Consider the following 18636-nt stretch of genomic DNA (forward strand, 5'->3'; position numbering starts at 1 on the left):
AAGAAACATCCCTCCATGGCCTCTGCATCAGCTCCTGCTTCCTGCCCTGCTTGAGTTCCAGTCCTGACTTCCTTTAGTGATGAACAGCAATGTGGAAATGTAAGCTGAATAAACCCTCCCCAACTGCTTCTTGGTCATGATGTTTGTGCCAGAATAGAAACCCTGACTAAGACAGAGCTTGTGGGGAGTTTTTTGTTTTTTGGTTTTTGTTTGGTTGGTTGGTTTTTTGGTTTTGTTTTGTTTTTTCTTCACAAGACAGGGTTTCTCTGTGTAGTCCTGGCTGTCCTGGAACTCACTTTGTAGACCAGGCTGGCTTTGAACTCAGAAATCCGCCTGCCTCTGCCTCCCAAGTGTTGGGATTAAAGGCGAGCACCAACACCGCCCGGCTCTATGGGGAGCTTTTTTTAGTTACACTACTAAATCACCCTTTTGTTAGTCACACTACTCCTTGGGACCCTCTTTCCCTGACCCTGTTAAAATCTGCCTCTGTAAGTCCAGCTCTTGGTGAGTTTCTTCTCCATAAACCAGACTACAGATGTTTGAATATACTCCTTCCCCATGATCCTCTGATGATATATAACAGGCTAGTAATATCAGGGAAGCCAGGTTTCCCGAACTCAAGGTATGACAAACGTAATTTCCAGAACATTTAAAAATCTGTAAACAACACATAAACTAGAAAGAAACTGAGGAAAATTCAGATTCATTTTGTTAATCTTGGCACAAGAGGAGGCAAACCTTGTTTTGGAAACTCTATGGGATATAAAAATAATGGTTTTCTTGGGTCCCTTTCAATTCAGACTATAATTTTGAGCCAAACATCATGAAAGTATGATGTGGTGACAATGAAGAATGAGTCATAGAAACTGCATTACAGACATGATGGATTAATAAGGAAAGTCACAATAAAACTGTATTTTGTTGTTGTAGAAACTAAATCGGGTATATTTGGACCCTGTTCCATGTAAGCCAAATGAGAAAAACTAGTCACTGAGAAGTTTCTGGCTTTACCACAGCCAGGGAAAGAAAATACAAGAGAAGCCATGGAAGGATAAGGAAAAAGTAATTGTTCATAGAACATCTCAAAATGCACCTTATTGGGACAGGGCGGGGTAGAGAGGTGACACCAACGAAACAGAACAAAATCTACCAATATTACACTTTTCACTTGCTCCCAGATGAACTAAGTATTAATTTAAAAAAACAACATAGCTATATATTTTAAGGTATTGTGGCTCAAAGCTAGGTTAGTCAATATCTGTGTAATTTAAATTTCAGTACAGTTGGGACATATGCATATAATAGAATGAACTCGGAAGTGTCAGAAACTATGGAAGAAAAAGCTCCCCAGTCAGCAAATAAAGCAAAGAGGGTAGAAGAGCTGACAAAGCAAAGTATGTGAGCATAAGTGGTATAGCTACAAAGATGCAAAGAACTATGGCTTGGACCTACAGAATCCCCCATTGCAAGGACAAGGAGGACAGCAGGAGAGGTGAAGTAAAGAGGCTGTGGATCCTCTCTGTGCTACAAAATTTCACATGTGCTTCCATTCCATGAATCTTAAACTAAGGTTACTGGGTAGATGTTATGATAAGCAGGAAAAAAATAGGATATGAATCTGCATAGGTGTGGTGCAATTTTGGAAACAGTGGTCTCTCTTTATGGGGGAGGTAGGGGACATATCCCAAGAGCCTTGGTAGATGAACTACAGTCCAGTCATGTAGAACCCTACATACCTTTTCTATCTTAAATAAGCACTTAACCATTCATTATAACTTTTGTGGTTTGTAATAAAAATATTACATTTCATTTCCATTTCCAACAATTTCACAGATAAGTTTTTTGTTCCCTTATATATCTTTTCAACCCTAGTATATAATTTTATGTTTTTCCCTTATTAAGTATACCACAGTCTATCTTTTCACTTAAAGGAAGCACTTTATAGCTTCTCCTTGGCATACCGAAAATGTACATGTCACTATGATTTTATTTTATTTTTATGTGCAGCGGTGTGCTCTCTGCATGCATGTCTGTGCACCATGTGTCAGTCTGGTCCCCACAGAGGTTGGAAGAGGGCATTGGATAGACCAGAAATGAAGTTATAGGTGGTTGTGAGCTGTCATGTAGGTCCTCTGAAAACACAACCAGTGGTCTTAACCACTGACATCCTTCCAGGACTAGCATTACTGCTTTGTACTTTGGGATTAGTAAGTAAAGAAAGAGTTCCTTGACTACAACCTTCACACTTTGACATTCAATGCAATGACACAAAGATCTACTATATAATGGGTACTGTAGTAGCTCTAGGCAATGTTTTACTCAAGAGTAATAGACCATCTAACAACAAAACCCACATGAGGCATATGTAGCACTCTTTTGATCAGGGTTGACTAAGAGAATCCCAAAACATTATAGGCTATTGGCTACTGCCCTTGGTTGCTCCCACAAGGTTGAAGGTAAGTCCCTATTGCTGAAGACACAATGCACTTCTGACACAGGCCCAGCCCAAGTTAGATCTGACATGAAAGCCTCCTCCCTGAGGACTACCTTTGATGATTCCAGAAGCACAATGTAAGCTTCCAAAAGAGAAAAATAACCAACAGTCCTACCCAATTGTGATGCTATGAACCACAACAGCATGAGATGACAACCCTAAGGGTGCAGTAGTGGCACACATACCTTTTGCAGTAACCAACAGCTCTCTAATTGGACTTAGGACCTGATCAACAAGAGGGAAATCGTTCCTGGTACTGGAAACCTAGACATCTACCCAGGAATAGCAAAGTCATGGATACTGACGGATCTTAAAGAACCTACAACCACCACTTTACCAAACCAGCATAAACTCTAGCAACATTTTAAATATTTTGTTCTTACATATACAGATAAGTGGCGTCCTCACTCCTTATCAAGGAAACTTCTATTTGCAACAGGTGAAGACTATGACAGAAAACTACAACCAATCAAAATGCAGAAACGAGGAGCTTAGCCCCAACTGATAAATCTACTACAAAACTCCTACACCTAAGGTTCAGGGATCATTGTGGAAAGGGGGTAGAAAAATTATATGAGCCAGAGGAGCAGGGTGTCTGCTGTGAGACTGTGTCTCCTACAACTATAAGGAGTTATTTCTATCAAGTCTCACCAGAATGACTGCTAAACATGAATGGAACAAGGGTGACACCAATAAACAGCTAACATAAATGGGGAAAAGCTCAAGAGGTCTCAACCTTCCACAAAGAACTACAACCCAAAGTGAACTGAGGACTGCTAAGCACAGGAGAAACAGTATTCCCCAGGGAAGAGCAGTACATCAACTGGATACCCAATACCAAATGGTCGGCCCTACACATACACATACAAGCTACACGATACAAACAGAACAGGCTTATATTTTATGTGTGCATATACATATATATATTACTATACTATTATATATTACATAAAACATGCAAATATGCATGCTACATTATATACAGCACATATGTGTAAATATGTTTTATAATATGCATATATATTCATATATACATATACACACAAACAACAACAACAACTAAAGAAAAAGAAGAGGCCACCAATTTGAAAGACAGCAAGGTGGGTAGGTATATGGAAGCGTTTGCATGGAGAAAAGGAAGGGAGAGATGTAATTATACTCTCAAAATATAAAGAACAGCTTTTAAAAGATTTTTGCATAAAAGAAACATAAATTTATTTTTGTTTTAATAGGTTTGGTCTGGGAGTAGATCAAAACACAGCAAGCACAAACAATCCTTGGTCAGCCCTAAACATATATACACAGGGGCAATACTAATTTTTTCTGTGTGTGTGTGTATGCAATGATTATAAAGATCATTAATTTGAGAGGCAGTTGTGCAGGGCATAATAGCAGAATTGAAATGGGAAGATGCATAAACATGTTATACAGTACATTAATGTATGAGGCTCTCAACCAATGTTTTGTTTTGTTTTGTTTTTTTTTAAGAAAAAAGCATATAGGGTATGTAACAGAAGATCACAGCTGAAATAATGATCAGTAGAAAGAAAGCCACAAACAAGAAACAGAGAAAGAATCACAGGAGTGAGCGATGGGGAACTCTAGAACCTAAATACTGAAGAATTTGCAAACAATTCTTAACTCTAAAAGTCAGAGACATCTAAAGAGAATAAAGAAAATCTGCAAATGTGTGGAGTCTAGACAGCCAAGTATTAAGAGGCGTGCCACTCCCATTCATTTATATACTCTGCTTTCCAGCAGCAGTGACAGTTACAAAGCTTTTTGACAGGCTGCATGGCTCACAAACTTGACAATATTTACTACTTGGACCTTTAACAAAAAGTATATCAACTCTTACTTTGAAAGAATAAGAGGGTAGGGAACTAGAAAAGTATTGTTTTGATTAGCTTTTGCAAACTAGAAATGAACTAGAGTCACCTAAAAATTGGGAATCTCAAGTGAAGACCTACCTCCATCAGATTGGCCTGTGGGCATGTCTATGGGTCAATTTTTTAATTAATGATTGATGAAGGAGTGCCCAGCCCCACGGTCATTTGTGGGTAGGTGATCCTGAGTTGTGTAAGAAAACAAGCTGCCCAAGCCGTGGGAAATAAAGACAGTAAAGCAGCATTCCTTCACAGTCTCTGCTTCAGCTCCTGCCTCCAGGTTCTTGTCTTGACCTGCCTTTGCTCCCCTTGATGATAGACTGTAAAGTTAAGATGAAATAAATCCCTTCATCCTCAAGTTGCTTTAGGTCAGTGTTCTATCGCAGCATCAAAGAAACTACCTAGAACAAATGTAATACAATTTTAGGTCACATAGTGAGTTCCTGATGTTTAGGATTTGCTTCACTTTGAATCTGAAATGTCCCTCAAAGGCCTAAGTGTTAGAAGCTTGTCCCTTCACTGGTGTAACACCCAAAGGAGGGAACATGAGGTGGATCTCATTGCAGTGCTAAGATACTTTCAAGTGTGCTCTCAACAAAGCCTAATGGGATACTGGCCTGTTTCTCCTTTTGCTTCCTGACTCTCAAAAGACTCTCTCTCTCAGGTTTACTACCCAGTCCCTACCAACACACATGCCCACACTGACACATGCCTAATGTACTGAAGTAAACTGGGCCTACAATAAAGCTTCCCAGACTGAGTCAAAGTACACTCTTCCTTGTCACAGGTAATTTACTATAACAGAAAGATGATGGCTGTGTCCCTTTTCTCCTTGCTGTAACAAGATTCCTAAGAAAAGCAACTTAAGGAAGGGTTTGTTTAGGTTCACAGCACTGGAGTAGTCGATTGTGACAGGAATCATGGTGGCAGGAGTCTACAGCAGCTATGATGTCTGCAGTTAGGAAGCAGAAAGAAATGAATGCTGGTACCTAGTTTGCTTTCTCCTTATTCACTCTGGGCCCCAGCCAACGGACGGATGGAATGGTGCCCTACCCATTCAATGGTGCTCCTTGCTCAGTTAAATCTTTCTGCAAACACCCTTATGAACACATGATGATTATAAATCCCATCATGTGACAATGAAAATTAGTTATCAGAGATAAAAAAAATAATTTAAGGTCAAAACATTTTAGTGGAACTGTTGGTACGATTTTCCTCTATCTGGTATAAGAGTGGAATCTTGGGACAGTTTGGTGTTAAGTATGGAATTTTGCCAGGAAAGAATTACGGAACAGGTAACAACCTGCTACCCCAGGCCCAACTGGGGAAGCGGTCAGTGGCCACTTACTCGAAATCTCACGTGGCTACTTGGCCTTATCTCCTGCAGCTCCTAAGTCCCATCCCTCCTACCAAGGTTGAGGAGTGCCCAGCCTTTGAGGTAGCCATGGGGTTTTTAAAATAAACTAATGTGTGTGTCTTTCATTCACGGAGCCAAAAATAGCTCCTGAGTGGGTGCTCATGTGCAATCTGCCCTACAACTATAAGGAAGACAGTAGGTCAGTATACAGTATGAAGGTTAATACAGTATGAGTGAAAAGTATAAAGGAGAAACATATAGCAACAGAGAAGTCCAGCAGTTAACTGCTTCCTGGTCATCATCTGTGCTACAATCCGGGGTCTCATAAAGGCAGTAAGCTCTGAAACCCAGCTCCCTTGTATCTCCTCTGGCAAACTTTCAAACAACAACAAAGGTCAGTCAGCAAAGGTGGCAGAAATAGGACATGGACCAGAATAGACATAGAGTAAGTAGGGTGCCCAGGTACACAGGGACCCACAACACTGCAGCATAGGTGGGAAGCAGGCTGGTCTTGACCCAGAGTAAGACACCCAGGTATGTGAGATCACCAAAACTGCAGTGGCAGAGGCTTCAGAAGCAAGGAGCAAGTCAGCTGTAGCTGATTCAGGGTAGGACTTCCAGGTATGTGAGGACCCACAGCACATATAAGAAGAGGGAAGCAGGCAGGGTGGACTAGAGTTGGGTCCCCCAGCATGCAGGGACTCAAAACATGCAGATAAAGTGGCAGAAGTGGGAAGCAAGTTAGAGCTGACCTAGATTAGGGCTCCCAGGCATACCATAGTATGTGACAACAGAAGCAGAGCCCAGCCAAGGGTATGTTGACACTGGATAGTGTGTTATCACTGATAGTTGCTGACTCTCAGGGGAAGACCAGGGACAGTGCCAGAGTTCTGAGTGCCAATATCACAGCAGAAAAAAAAAGGGGGAGGGAGGAGATTGAACTAAAACAAATGGAAGTCAAGAAAAGATAAGGAGAAAGGAAGGAAATTTCAGAAATTTAAAGAAGACAAGGATGCACCCCAAGAGAAGAAAACAATAAAATAAGGAAGTGAATTCCAGATAGGAAAAGGCTACCCAGAGATTTCTTTTTAAATTTTTTAAGTAAAATTAAAGAAAAAGAGAGAATTGGTAAAGAAAAGGCAAACTGAAATGATGCTGACAAGGAAAGGACAATGTAATGATCCAAATGCAAAGCCCAGTGGCAAGCCTCAGCAGCAGTGTGACAACGTGGGGAACAAGAGGATCAGTGCCTGAAGACAAGGTAGAGGAACTGCATCTTTCCGCCAAAGTCAGGAAGTGGGGGACAGGAACACAAGAGACTTTGGAGTCACCATGAAAAGACCAAATTTATGAATTACAGAGATAGAAGAATTCCCTGCTCATGGCAAATATTTCTCATTCTAGAGAAAATGGTACTCATCCAGAAATAGAGCCTAACAGAGCACCAATGGACAGGACCAGGAAAACGAAAAAAAAAAAAAAAAAACCACACCTCTCCGTGTCATATTACAGTTAAGATTCTAAAAACACAATACAGAAGGGATGTTTTTCCTCATTAACTTCAGCTGCTGACCAGTCTTCTGAGGAAGTCCCATGTCCGTAAGATAATGTCTTAACTGGTGATCACTATGGGTGGCCCAGCCCTCTGTGGATCATACCACCCCTGGGTAGGTGATTCTGGTCTGTATAAGAAAACAAGCTGAGCATGAGTGTATGAGCTAGTCTGAATTGGAGCCAGCAAGCACTGTTTCTACATGGTTCCCACCCGGACTTGCTTCAGTGATGCACTGTGACCTGGAAGTGTAAGGCAAATAAATCCATTCCTCCCCCACATTTCTTTTGGCCTGCATATTTAATCACAGCAACCAAGTAATCCAAGCACAGTAATAACTGATGATTCAATGCAAAGTTTTAAGTCAAGAGAGGCTTAGAGATTTCTATTCTGATTTCTGAAAAGCCAAAAACTGCTGATCCAGACTATTATTCTTGGTAAAATTACCTGTCTTAATTGAAAATTTAAAACTTCACATAATTAAAACTAATGGAATTTGTGACCACTAAGCCAAATAATGGAAGGAGGATTACTGCAGAATACCATATGGAATAGAAGGAATACTTCAAACTGAAGACAAAATACCCAAAAGACCAAAGGAGGAAAATAGATACCAGAGCAACAAACCAAAAGAGATTTAGGAAAACACTACAAAATTAAATAAAATTATAGAAACAAATATACATATTTCAGTAACAACTATATTAGTGGTCTCAATTCCCCCAACAAAAGATACAGACTAGCAAACTGTACTAGAGAGCAAGACCCATCTTTTTGCTTTCTCTCTGCCAGATTTCATATACAGCTCAGAACTTCCTGCCAGAAATGGCACTGCCAAGAGTGGACTGGGTTTTCCTACATCAACTAACAATCAAGATAATCCTCAGAGACATGGTCACAGATCAATCTGATCTGGGCAATCTATCCATTGAGACTGCCACAGATGACCCCAAACTATGTCAAGGTGTCAGCTTAAACTAAGGAAGACAGACGCCTGTGAGTAATGTTTTGTACCTATAAGATATAGTACTACCTTAGTAACAACTCCCCTCAATAAGACATCTTTCTAGTTGAACTTTCAAATGTATTCAAGTAATTCTGGCTTGATTTGTGCTCAAAATAATGTTCTTGCAAATTAATATGCATGTAACAACAAAAATATCACTGTGCACAATATTCATCTATGAAAAAACTAAGTATAGACAACTCACAAAATATTTGGGTATCTGTGAATAAATTCTATACTTATTTCACAATATATCACCTCTTTCTATATATAAACCATCTAACTAGAAAAAAGATTTCTCACAGTCTCCATAAATATGGAAGGTAGATTGAACTAAGAATTTTAGTCTTTGTTTTGTTACTTGAGATAATGTCCCTCTACATAACCCAGGCCAGTCTTGAGCTCACTATGTATCCTAAACTGACCTTGAATTTTTATTATCCTCCTGCCTCATCCTCCACACACACACACCATCTGCCACCCCCACCCCCAAGTGCTTACAGGTATTTATCACCATAAGCTTAATCTGGTTCCTCTATTATCATTAGCATATACCATTTATATAAAATAATGGTTTATGACATTTTTAAACACGTAAACAATATTTGATGCTATTCTCAGCCTCCCTTAACCCTCTCTTGAATCCTACTGGTCTCCCTGCCCCTCAAGACAGAAAAATATGAAAGTCTCCAAATCTGCATTCCACTTAGAAGCAAACCAGCATACCATCTCCCAACTGCCCCCCACATCTTTACCTCAACTCAAACTCCTTCTTACTCTTTACAATGTATATTTTAACATAAATTATTGTAGCTTTTTGTAAATGTTGATTTTTGGTTTTGTGGGTTCTTCCTGGGTCTTCCTTTATCTGTCTCCTATCTTCTCTGGCTCAGCTCAGCTTCTCCTAGCTCCACTGTCATCGCCTGTTTTCTCTGATCCTACTTCTGCCTGCTCCGCAATCCTACTACTCTGTCTCTACTAACACGCTATCTCCCTTACTACTCTCTCTCTTTCCCCTCAGCCTCTGCTAGCTTTTACATCCTCTCTGCTCCCAGAAGTTCAAGAGCCAACTGGCACCGAAGAGCACAGGGTCATTTAAAGCACATATTTCATACTGCATATTATGTTCTTATTTCAATTATATTACTCACACCTGACACACATGAAAATAACCCAAGCATCCTATACAACTTACACCTCTGTCAATAAACACTCCTCAAACATATCCACAACTGACTGGATGATTACTGCATCATCTCTACTAAACTGACATTCGTTTCCCCCCAGTCATCTGTCTCAGGCCTGGGTACCACGAGGATTAGGATTCTTTAAAATGAAGAAGCTTTCAATTGCCTTAAATGTCCTATGGCTGGACTGACAGGCTTTACCGTCCTCCTTCCACCATGCTTTTGCATAGCAAAAGCCCCTGTCTTCTCTTATACAAGAGTTCTCAATCATCTTCCATGCTAACAGAAGTGACAGTGAAGTGCCAAAGCCGGAGTTCACTGTCCCCTACATCACTGCTCTCTAAGGCTACATGTCAAACATGCTGCTTGACTTCACATTACATTTTTATCTCAACTTTGCTTTATGTTTAAAAACATTTCCCTCTGGTCTACAGAGTGAGTTCCAGGACAGCCAGGACTACACAGAGAAACCCTGTCTCGGAAAAAAAAAAAAAACCTAAAACTAAAACAAAAACATCGCCCCAATTATTTCTTTATCCCTTAATTTAAAAGGTCTTAAGAGTCTGTGTAAGGAAAACTGGAAATCCTAGAATTCCTAGTTACGGTGAATTCATGGTTACTGTGACAATATGGTAACCACATTTCTCAAAACAGAATCCCCAACATATAATCTTAAAAAATTATGGTGCCTAGAAAGAGAACTGGCACTATTCCAGAACACCTAAGACTAGGACTTTTCCAGGTGAAGTTATAGTCTCTGTATCTTCACTTATCTTTGAAGGTAATGAATACAATTACATGTAGAATGGCATTTAAATAGAAGCAAACAAGGACATAGCGGCACATAGAAATTCTCAGCGACTACCTGATGGGGGGAAACAAACAGCTTAACAGTAACACAGCTTTATCAACTGAGATGTCTCAGATGCACAGAATAGCTGATAAAACTATGACTGTTGCTAAGAAGAACACGGACCCTCATGACAGAAATTCACCTATAAATGCCATTGCAAATAACTACAAATAGTAATTCCATTGTTTTCAGCTTTCTATAAAAGTATATGAGCCACAACATAAACCTCTTCCTACATGAAGCAATAAACAGATTCCAAATATGGTGAAACTCCATTCACATGTAAACATCGAAAAATTCACCCACGGTAGACATCATGGCAAATATGGGTGACAGATGCAAATGCAGTTAATGTCTAATGTATATTTCGGGGGAAGAGACCTATAAGTTGTATTAGTGTGGATATATCTAACAAGAAATCAAAGTTTCATCATGCTAAAGAATTAGAAGGTACTGATAAGTCACTAAAGGGGTGATAATACTTTTTTATGGGAATAGTTTTACTGGACAGCCATTAAGGTTTGAATAGCTTAGGTACTATGATTTTTTTTTTTCATGTCAATGATCATGGACCAACTTCACACAGAAATTATAGCATTTATCTATTTCTCGTTATTTTTATTTTAGTCTATTGAAATTAAGTTCTACAACTAAAATGCAACATAGGAAGATAATAATAAGAGTCACTTGTTTCAGGTAAGTAGAAAGTTATTTGGGAAATGTTTATTGGAGTTATGTTGCTTGAGATTAAGAATCTGACAAAAATACTACCAATGCCAAAGGATTCAATAGAGTTAGTTAAGAGGATTAATTTCATTAATATTGGATAAGGGAAATAGAGAAAAATAATTTACTGCGTGCAGCTGTTAGGGAAGTAGAAATAGAATCTATTCTACCCCCTGCGACATCTGGAAGATTCCACATACAATCTTAAAATGATGGGAACAAAAGCAAGATTACAAGAGATTGGTATTATGAAAACAGTATGATCTCTCGGATAACTATGGCTTATATCCTATATCAACTAAGATAAGTTATTCAAGTTATTTGAACCGCACAAAACATTGGACCGGTCAAGTGTTTTGTTTTGTTTTTGTTTTTTTTTATTACAAGGTGACGGGAAAGCCAAACAAAACCGCCAAGCATTACAGTAAACCCGCGAGCTTTGGAAAGTCTAAGGAAGCCGACTTTCCGGTCAGTAGCCATGTACATGTACACAACTGCACAAAATCAGGCGGATTCCAAGGCCTGATTTAAATGGGGGAAAAGGAAAAAAAAAAAAAAACCGTTACAAAGTGATAGGCATCGATCATCATCCTGGATTTCATTTACACCACCCCGCTTTGGCCAGGACCAGGAAGCCTCGAAAATGTAACTTTCCCCCAACATGCAGTCGCTCGCCAGAGCTCCACAGCCCTCGCCCTGGGGCAACAGGGAGCTCCCTCTCCACGCCACGCGGAGTCCCGGAGCCGCACTGTCACAATCTCGCTGGCCTAGAGGCGGCCGGGCGGGGCGGGGACTCGGGGAACCCAAGGGCGCGGGGCTCACCAGCTGCTGTACCTCGTCGCATGAGGCCATAGCCCTGGTGGGACGTAGGGAAACGGTGGTCTCAGGCTGGACGCAAACACAGGTCCCGGGCCGCTACAGAAAGAAACCCGCTGGGCGTAACTGGCGGGACACGGGGCGTGCCCGGCGCCCAGCAGCCGTTAATGGGCGGGGCGGCCTCTGCTGAGAGGCTGGGGCGGGGCCGAGGCGGAGGGCTGCGGGAACGCGCCAGGGACTGCCAGGGTTTCCCGCGCTCCGTCCCGGGTGTGCCCCGCCCGGCGTTTTGACGAAAAGCCAAGTGTGCGGGGAGGGTGACTGGAAACGTGAGCCTCGGAAGCCAAGCTCTGGGTCCCTTGCCTCCCGCCACTGGCGGAAACAGTGGCTGCGAGCCCGCGCGGAGCCCGGAAGTGGGCGGGGCCTCGGGCCGGGGAACTGTCGCCGAGATTGAGTCCGGAGCGGAAGTGGGTGTGGCGGGGCGTGTCCACTGGGACGCGGCCCCAGTGAGGCGGTGTCAGCGCTCGCGGGACTCGAGACTCTTCAAAGCTGGGATCGCGCGTGCTGACAGCCACTGAGACCCAAGCCGCTCTCCGGGTCCTCCAGGCGTCCGGCCATGGTGTCGGGCTGAGCGCTCCTGGGGCTGAGAAGCTGAGCCGCGGTGAATGGAGGGGTCACTGGAGCTGAGCTCGGAGGCGATCCTGCGCTTCCTCGCCGAGCGTGGGGGCCGGGCGGGACACTCGGAATTGGTGCAACACTTCAGGGACGTCCTGGGTGGCCAGCGCGAACAGCGCACCCGCGCCCGCGAGCGCTTCAAGGAACTGGTCAACGCCGTGGCCACCGTGCGCACCGATCCCGCGGATGGTACCAAGTATGTGCATCTCAAAAAAAGGTTCTGTACGGGGGAGTCCCCCCCGCTTGAGGCCAAGCTCCCCCGGGAGCCCCCGCGTATCGAGGTGACTGAGGAGCCTCAAGTCCCGGACCTTGCAGCGGAGCCTTGCGAGGGCAGCCAGCACCAGGAGGCAAATCCACAGTTGTCTCTCGGACTGGGTGGCGAAGTGAGCGACCAAGAGCCTCCAGCCCCTGCTCAAGGTGGGGCCCAAGGTAAGGACTCGCCACCACAGGAGGTCGAGGCCGTGTCCTGGGCGTCGGGTCCCGGGTCCAGCGAGAACCTTAAACTCCCTCCTCAGGGGGAGGCTGAAGGGGGCAGTTCCCCTAATGGCCCAAACACACCCAGGTCGGCCCGTCAGAACTTTCGGGACCTGGTGATGGGCAGCTCCCCGCAACTAAAGAGGAGCGTGGGACCAGGGGACGGTAGCGCTGGAGGTCGCAGCAGAGGAGGGGGCGACTCCGATAGCGCATCCTTAGCTTCTTCGTCCGCAGAAGAGGAGAGCAGCGTCGGGGCCTCAGTTACCCTGGATCCCCTGGATCACGCCTGGATGCTCTCAGCTTCCGAGGGCAAGTGGGACAGCCTAGAAGGGCTGCTCACTTGTGAGCCCGGCCTGCTCTCGAAGCGAGACTTCATAACCGGCTTCACTTGTCTCCACTGGGCCGCCAAGCACGGCAGGCAGGAGCTCCTGGCCATGTTGGTCAACTTTGCCACCAAACACCAGCTGCCAGTGAACATCAATGCCAAGTCGAGCGGAGGCTACACTGCCCTACATTTGGCAGCGATGCATGGGCATGTAGAGGTGGTGAAGTTACTAGTGGGGGCCTACGACGCAGATGTAGACATCAGGGACTACAGCGGGAGAAAGGCCTCTCAGTATCTGAGCGAGAGCATCGCAGAGGAGATAAAGAACCTGGTGGGAGCCCTGGATGAAGATGATGGAGACAGCCCCGCCGCCCGCGGGGGTGGGCGCTGGAGACTTTCAAAGGTGCTCCCATCACACATCACTCACAAACTCAACCCGGTCGTGGAAGACGGAGCTGAACTTCACCACCACGTCCCCGAGGGATGGACTGGAGGAAGCAAAGCAAAAGATTCAGGTCGCAAAGCCTCGGGCAGCTCAAGTGGACGGATGAAACCACGACTCAACAAAATCCGATTCCGAACCCAGATCATTCACACCACTCCCTCCTTCAGGGATGCTAAACCGACACTGGAGGAAGGGGAGGAGGAGGAGGAGGAAGAGGAGGAAAGGTCTCTTAGAGGCTACTCATCTTCCTTTAAACTGAGACCGAAGTCCAATGTATTTGGGTAAAATAATTCGCGCTAGAAATGCTAAGGCTTATTTGTCTTCAAGGTAGAATAATACTGGGTATGGATAAGAAGTGGAAGCAGAAAAGACCAAATAAATTATGCATTTTAACTTTCGGGCTTGGGGTGGATCTGTAATAATCCTTTCAGGATAGCATTCTGAGGCAAGAAAATGTCTCTGAAGTGATTCATAATGCACTAATTTGTGCCTCTTCCCCAACCCCACCCAGGTAACCTGGAACTTGTGAGAACTGGAATTATTGATGACTAAGAGTCCCTTTGCTTTTTAATCATTACGAGATACCATGCAGAGTAAGGGCCATGAGAAAATGCAAAACACATGGTGATGCAAACTGAACCTGCTAATGTTTGTAAGTGAATGAAACTAGAAGCTGCCCTGATTTTCTGCTATGCACACTTGCTTAAGGTGCTAAAGAAGGGCAAGGTCAGAGTTGAAATGTGAAACTACAAATGAGGATTATGTGAACGGAGATGGGAATCACTGATAACGTCTTACTTGTATTGTAAGTAGCCGTTCCTATTTTTTTTAAAAAGCAGTTTTACTTTTAATCACTGAACTGAAGAAGGAAGCAGCGTTTGCTTTCCAGTTACTGTAGTCTGGTTTGTGCCTATATAACACTATACGGTACATTATTAACCACAAACTTGGTTCAATAGAAGAACACATTTATTTAAATAGATGAGCACATAGCGACCTATGGTACTTTTTTTAAATGTGTATGTCTTGTTGATTATCACCAACTAGTTTTGCTACTCTTAAATTCTGAACTTTCTGAGGTTTGTATTCTGAGGATTTTTTTTTTTTTTTGAAGCTTATAATACTTTGACTGATTTACTTATCACCTAAACCATTCCTTGTTTAGAAAATAGCAAAATATGCTTCTGTGAAGTAATTATTAAATCAGTTTAATATGTTTCTCATGTAAGAGACATTTTAATTTTATTAATACATTCATAGTCTCTATGCTTTGTAGCAACATTTTACAAATGTGCAAAATACTAAATCTTTCACTTTTCTTACGTTTCTTTGATTCTACTCAAAGAACTATGGTGTGGTTACAGAAAGCCTAGATAGTCTGCCCATTTAAAAATGGGCAATTTATTATATTTTATAAAAAGAAAGAGAAATGGGGCCATTTCTGTATTTCAATGCTGCTAGCTATTGAATTTCCTTATATATAGTTGAAAAATACTAGTCCTTAAAATTAAAGACTTTTACAACTGTGATCCTTAATTACATTCCATTCACTTGTGCTAAGAGTAAATGGCTTTATAATTATTTTAAAATTTAACTTACAAACATATTAAATCTTATAACAAGATTAGAAACTTCTGTGGGAGACTGGTTTGACCAAATCCTTCTCTCTCAGTCTTTCTGGCCTACAACATAGAGGGCAGAGTAAGCAGCCAAGTCCTCAGAGCAGAGGGGACTGCATGGTTATACAGAGCTGCACAGCATTTTGTTGTTAACTAGCCTCCCCAAGTCATAGAAATTTCTAACAAATTTGTCACATCTCAAAATAGCACTTCTTTAAATATGAATTGAAGATGCTCATGAAATATATAAGTTGTGGCTCAGTAGGTCAGAGCACTTGTTCTGCAAGCATGAGGACCTGTGACTGAATCCCCAGCATCCATCTAATAGGGTATGCATAGCTGAGGGTATGAGTAGCCTAGCAGGAGGAACTGAGACATGCAGATCCCAGTGGCCGGCCAGCCTACCTGAAAGCAGTGACTTCTGGATCGGGGAGGCTATCTCAAGGCAGTAAGAAAGGCATCAAGGAAGTCACCTGACATTCTACTTCTAGCTTCAGAATAAGCACACATGGGTGCTCCCAAACATTCTCATGCCTTCACTACACACAAACACACATACACACATAAGTTGCTACCCACTTATGTGCCTTTATCTTTGTTTTTAGGATTTAAGTAGATCGGGTACATTCATAAGCACTTTTTCTGTACACTTAAGTGAAAAGCCAATGTAAAAAGCAATCACGTGTTCCATGTCTTAGACGTGTTAGCTATATCTAGTGGCAAATAAGCTTACAGTTCTCATCTAGGACTTTTAAATTCCATGCTAAGATAAGGCAACTATCATTAACTTGCTTTTCAAACTAAATGTTTAAAACTATGATAAAACATTAAATTTTTTCTGGAGTCATTCCTGGGCAGGCCAAACAGCTCAGCAGATGAAAGTGGTTATCTTACAAGCTTAAAGACCCGAGTTTGGCCCTAGAACCCACAGTGGATGGAGAAAACTTAACTCTTAAAAATTGTCCTCCAGCCTCCACATGTGCACCATGGTGTCTGCATACCTGTACTCATACAAACACACAAAGCTAATTAGTTTAAATTTCAAAAGCCCCAAAAGGAACTCCGGGCATTCCTTGTCATAATGTACCTTATGCAGTAAATATGACATTTTAAGCTACTTAACACCATTCCTCTTTTTTTTTTTCAATATCCAAATCAAGAGTAGAAAAAATGATTCGTATAATTTAATAATTATGAAGTTGTATCTCTCAATAATGGCAATAGATAAATAGAGGCATCTGTTGACAAGAGACTGTGTAGTTTCAAAACAAGTTTATGTGTCCTCCAGGTACGCTTGAAACTCTGAGTGTCAGTTTGCTTTTATGGTATGTAAAGTGCAGCTAGCGGGGTACTGGTTTATTCACGCCTGAAAGATTGGAATGTGATGTTTGTCTTTTGTTTTTGTTTTTTGTTTTTTAAGTAAATGAAAGTTTGTGAGTTTAAGAATCTGTGAAGTTTGTGGAAATAAAATGTCCATCGTAGAGATCAAAGTGCTGAGTGTCTGTGGTTCCTTAGCTGCTTTACATGTGGCTCACAAAATGCTTCTCGAAGTTTCCATTTTATTTGGTTCTCCTCCCACCTTCTAAGGATACAGCTACAGAATCCCTAATTTATAGGTAGGAAATGAAGGTTCCTTGGCCTAGAGAGGCTTCCTTTGTGCAACTTTTGTCTTTCCTGAACATTAAGTTGTCAGATTTTTGGGAAAACTGCTTCAGTTTGGCAGCAATAATGGAGGAGTCTCTTTAACAAACATCAGGACCTTTTAAGATGAAAAAACGAGAAGGTTGGGAAGTGGCTTAGTCAGTACATACAATGCTCACAGGCATGGACAGAGGCTAACCTAACCAAGGTAATCCCTCCCAGGCATGCCCAACTGCTTGGTTCCTAGGTGAGCCTAGATCCTATCAAGTTAATTAGTCTTAGCTATCACAGAGGTTAAGTTAAATCCTCTGGGAATTCGCTGAAAACCAACATTCTTTTAAATTAAGCCAATTGCAGGAAGATATATGAAACTGTTGCTCATGTTAAGCTAAATAAGCTAGACTCTGAAAAGTATCTCATGTTTTCACTCGTGTGTTTATGTATACACAAGTGAAGGAAGTTGAAGGGAAGTTACTAGGGAAAAAAATGGGACAAAAGGAAGGGAGAAGGGAACAAGAAAGGATCATGGGTGAATATAAGCAAAGGATACATTACACATGTAAAAATGTCATAATGGCACCTGTTATTTTGGTTGTTTTGTTGCTTTATTTTCTTTTTTTCCTTAATTTACTTTTTTATTCACTTTACATCCTGGTCACAGCAGCCTCCCTCCCTCCTCTCCTCCAAATACCACCTTCATAAGTACCTTCCCCCTACCCCTTCCGATTCTCTAAGGAGAAGGGGAAGCCCCCTTGGGTACCACCCTACCCTAGGATATCAAGTTGAAGCAGAACTAAGTACATCCTCTCCCACTGAGGCCCAACCAGGCAGTCCAGCTAGGGGAAGGGGATCCAATGGCAGGCAACAAAATCAGAGATAGTTCTCACTCCAATGTTTAGGGATGCACATGAAGACTATGCTGAACATCTGGTACAAATGTGTAGGGGGCCTAGGTCTAGCTCTTGTATGTTCTTTGCTGGTGGTTCAGTCTCTGTGAACCCCCATGGACCCAGGCTAGTTGACTTTGTAGGTCTTCTTATGTTCTTGACCCTCCAGCTCCCTCAATCCTTTCTCCCCCCACCACTCTTCCACATGACTCCCCAAGCTCCACCTGATTTTTGCTGTAGATCTCTACATCTGTTTCTGTCCCCTGCTGGATGAAGCAGGGAGACAGTTATGCTCAGTTCTTGTCTGCAAACATAGCAGAGTATCACTAAGAGTGACAGGTGTTGGCTCTCTCCCATGGGATGGGTCTCAAGTTGGACCACCTATTGGTTGCCCTTTTCCTCAATCTCTCCTCCATCTTTATCCCTGTGTATCTTGTAGGCAGGACAAATTTTGGGCCCAAGGTTTTGTGGGTGTGTTGATGTCCCCCTCCCTCCACTGGAAGTTCCCCCTGGCTACAGGAGATGGCCACTTCAGTCTCCATATCCCCTGCTGGTAGAGTCTTAGCTAGGGTCATAATCTCCATAGACTCCCTGGAACCTCCCCCATCCCAGGTCTCTAGCTAGTCCCAAAGATGTTCCCCTACCAATTTCTTCTCTCTCCTCTCTCTCTCTCTCTCTCTCTCTCTCTCTCTCTCT

General features: G+C 42.6%; 2 protein-coding genes across 4 annotated transcripts in view; one reads left to right on the forward strand and one right to left on the reverse strand.

The window, feature by feature from the left end:
- Positions 1–12338, reverse strand: part of Septin10 (septin 10) — an 82432-nt gene extending 70094 nt beyond the window's left edge. Inside the window, exon 1 of one of the 3 annotated variants that reach the window (XM_021174286.2) lies at positions 11896–12338. In XM_021174286.2, coding sequence (XP_021029945.1) covers positions 11896–11913 — 18 coding nt within the window. In that variant the 5' untranslated portion in view covers positions 11914–12338. Of the gene's footprint in view, positions 1–11883 lie in introns of all 3 variants that reach the window. The other 2 variants (XM_021174285.2, XM_021174287.2) reach the window with 2 other exon arrangements.
- A 50-nt stretch (positions 12339–12388) lies between these two features.
- Positions 12389–16902, forward strand: Sowahc (sosondowah ankyrin repeat domain family member C). Its single transcript, XM_021175294.2, has one exon. It carries the CDS (start codon positions 12540–12542, stop codon positions 14076–14078), a length of 1539 nt encoding a protein of 512 aa, XP_021030953.1. The 5' UTR covers positions 12389–12539; the 3' UTR covers positions 14079–16902.
- The last annotated feature ends 1734 nt before the right edge of the window (positions 16903–18636 follow it).

Source organism: Mus caroli, chromosome 10, assembly GCF_900094665.2.
Source record: "Mus caroli chromosome 10, CAROLI_EIJ_v1.1, whole genome shotgun sequence".
Taxonomy (NCBI): domain Eukaryota; kingdom Metazoa; phylum Chordata; class Mammalia; order Rodentia; family Muridae; genus Mus; species Mus caroli.

Excerpts from the sequence above, each read along its gene's own strand:
- Sowahc (XM_021175294.2), top strand. The coding sequence starts at position 12,540 with ATGGAGGGGTCACTGGAGCTGAGCTCGGAGGCGATCCTGCGCTTCCTC.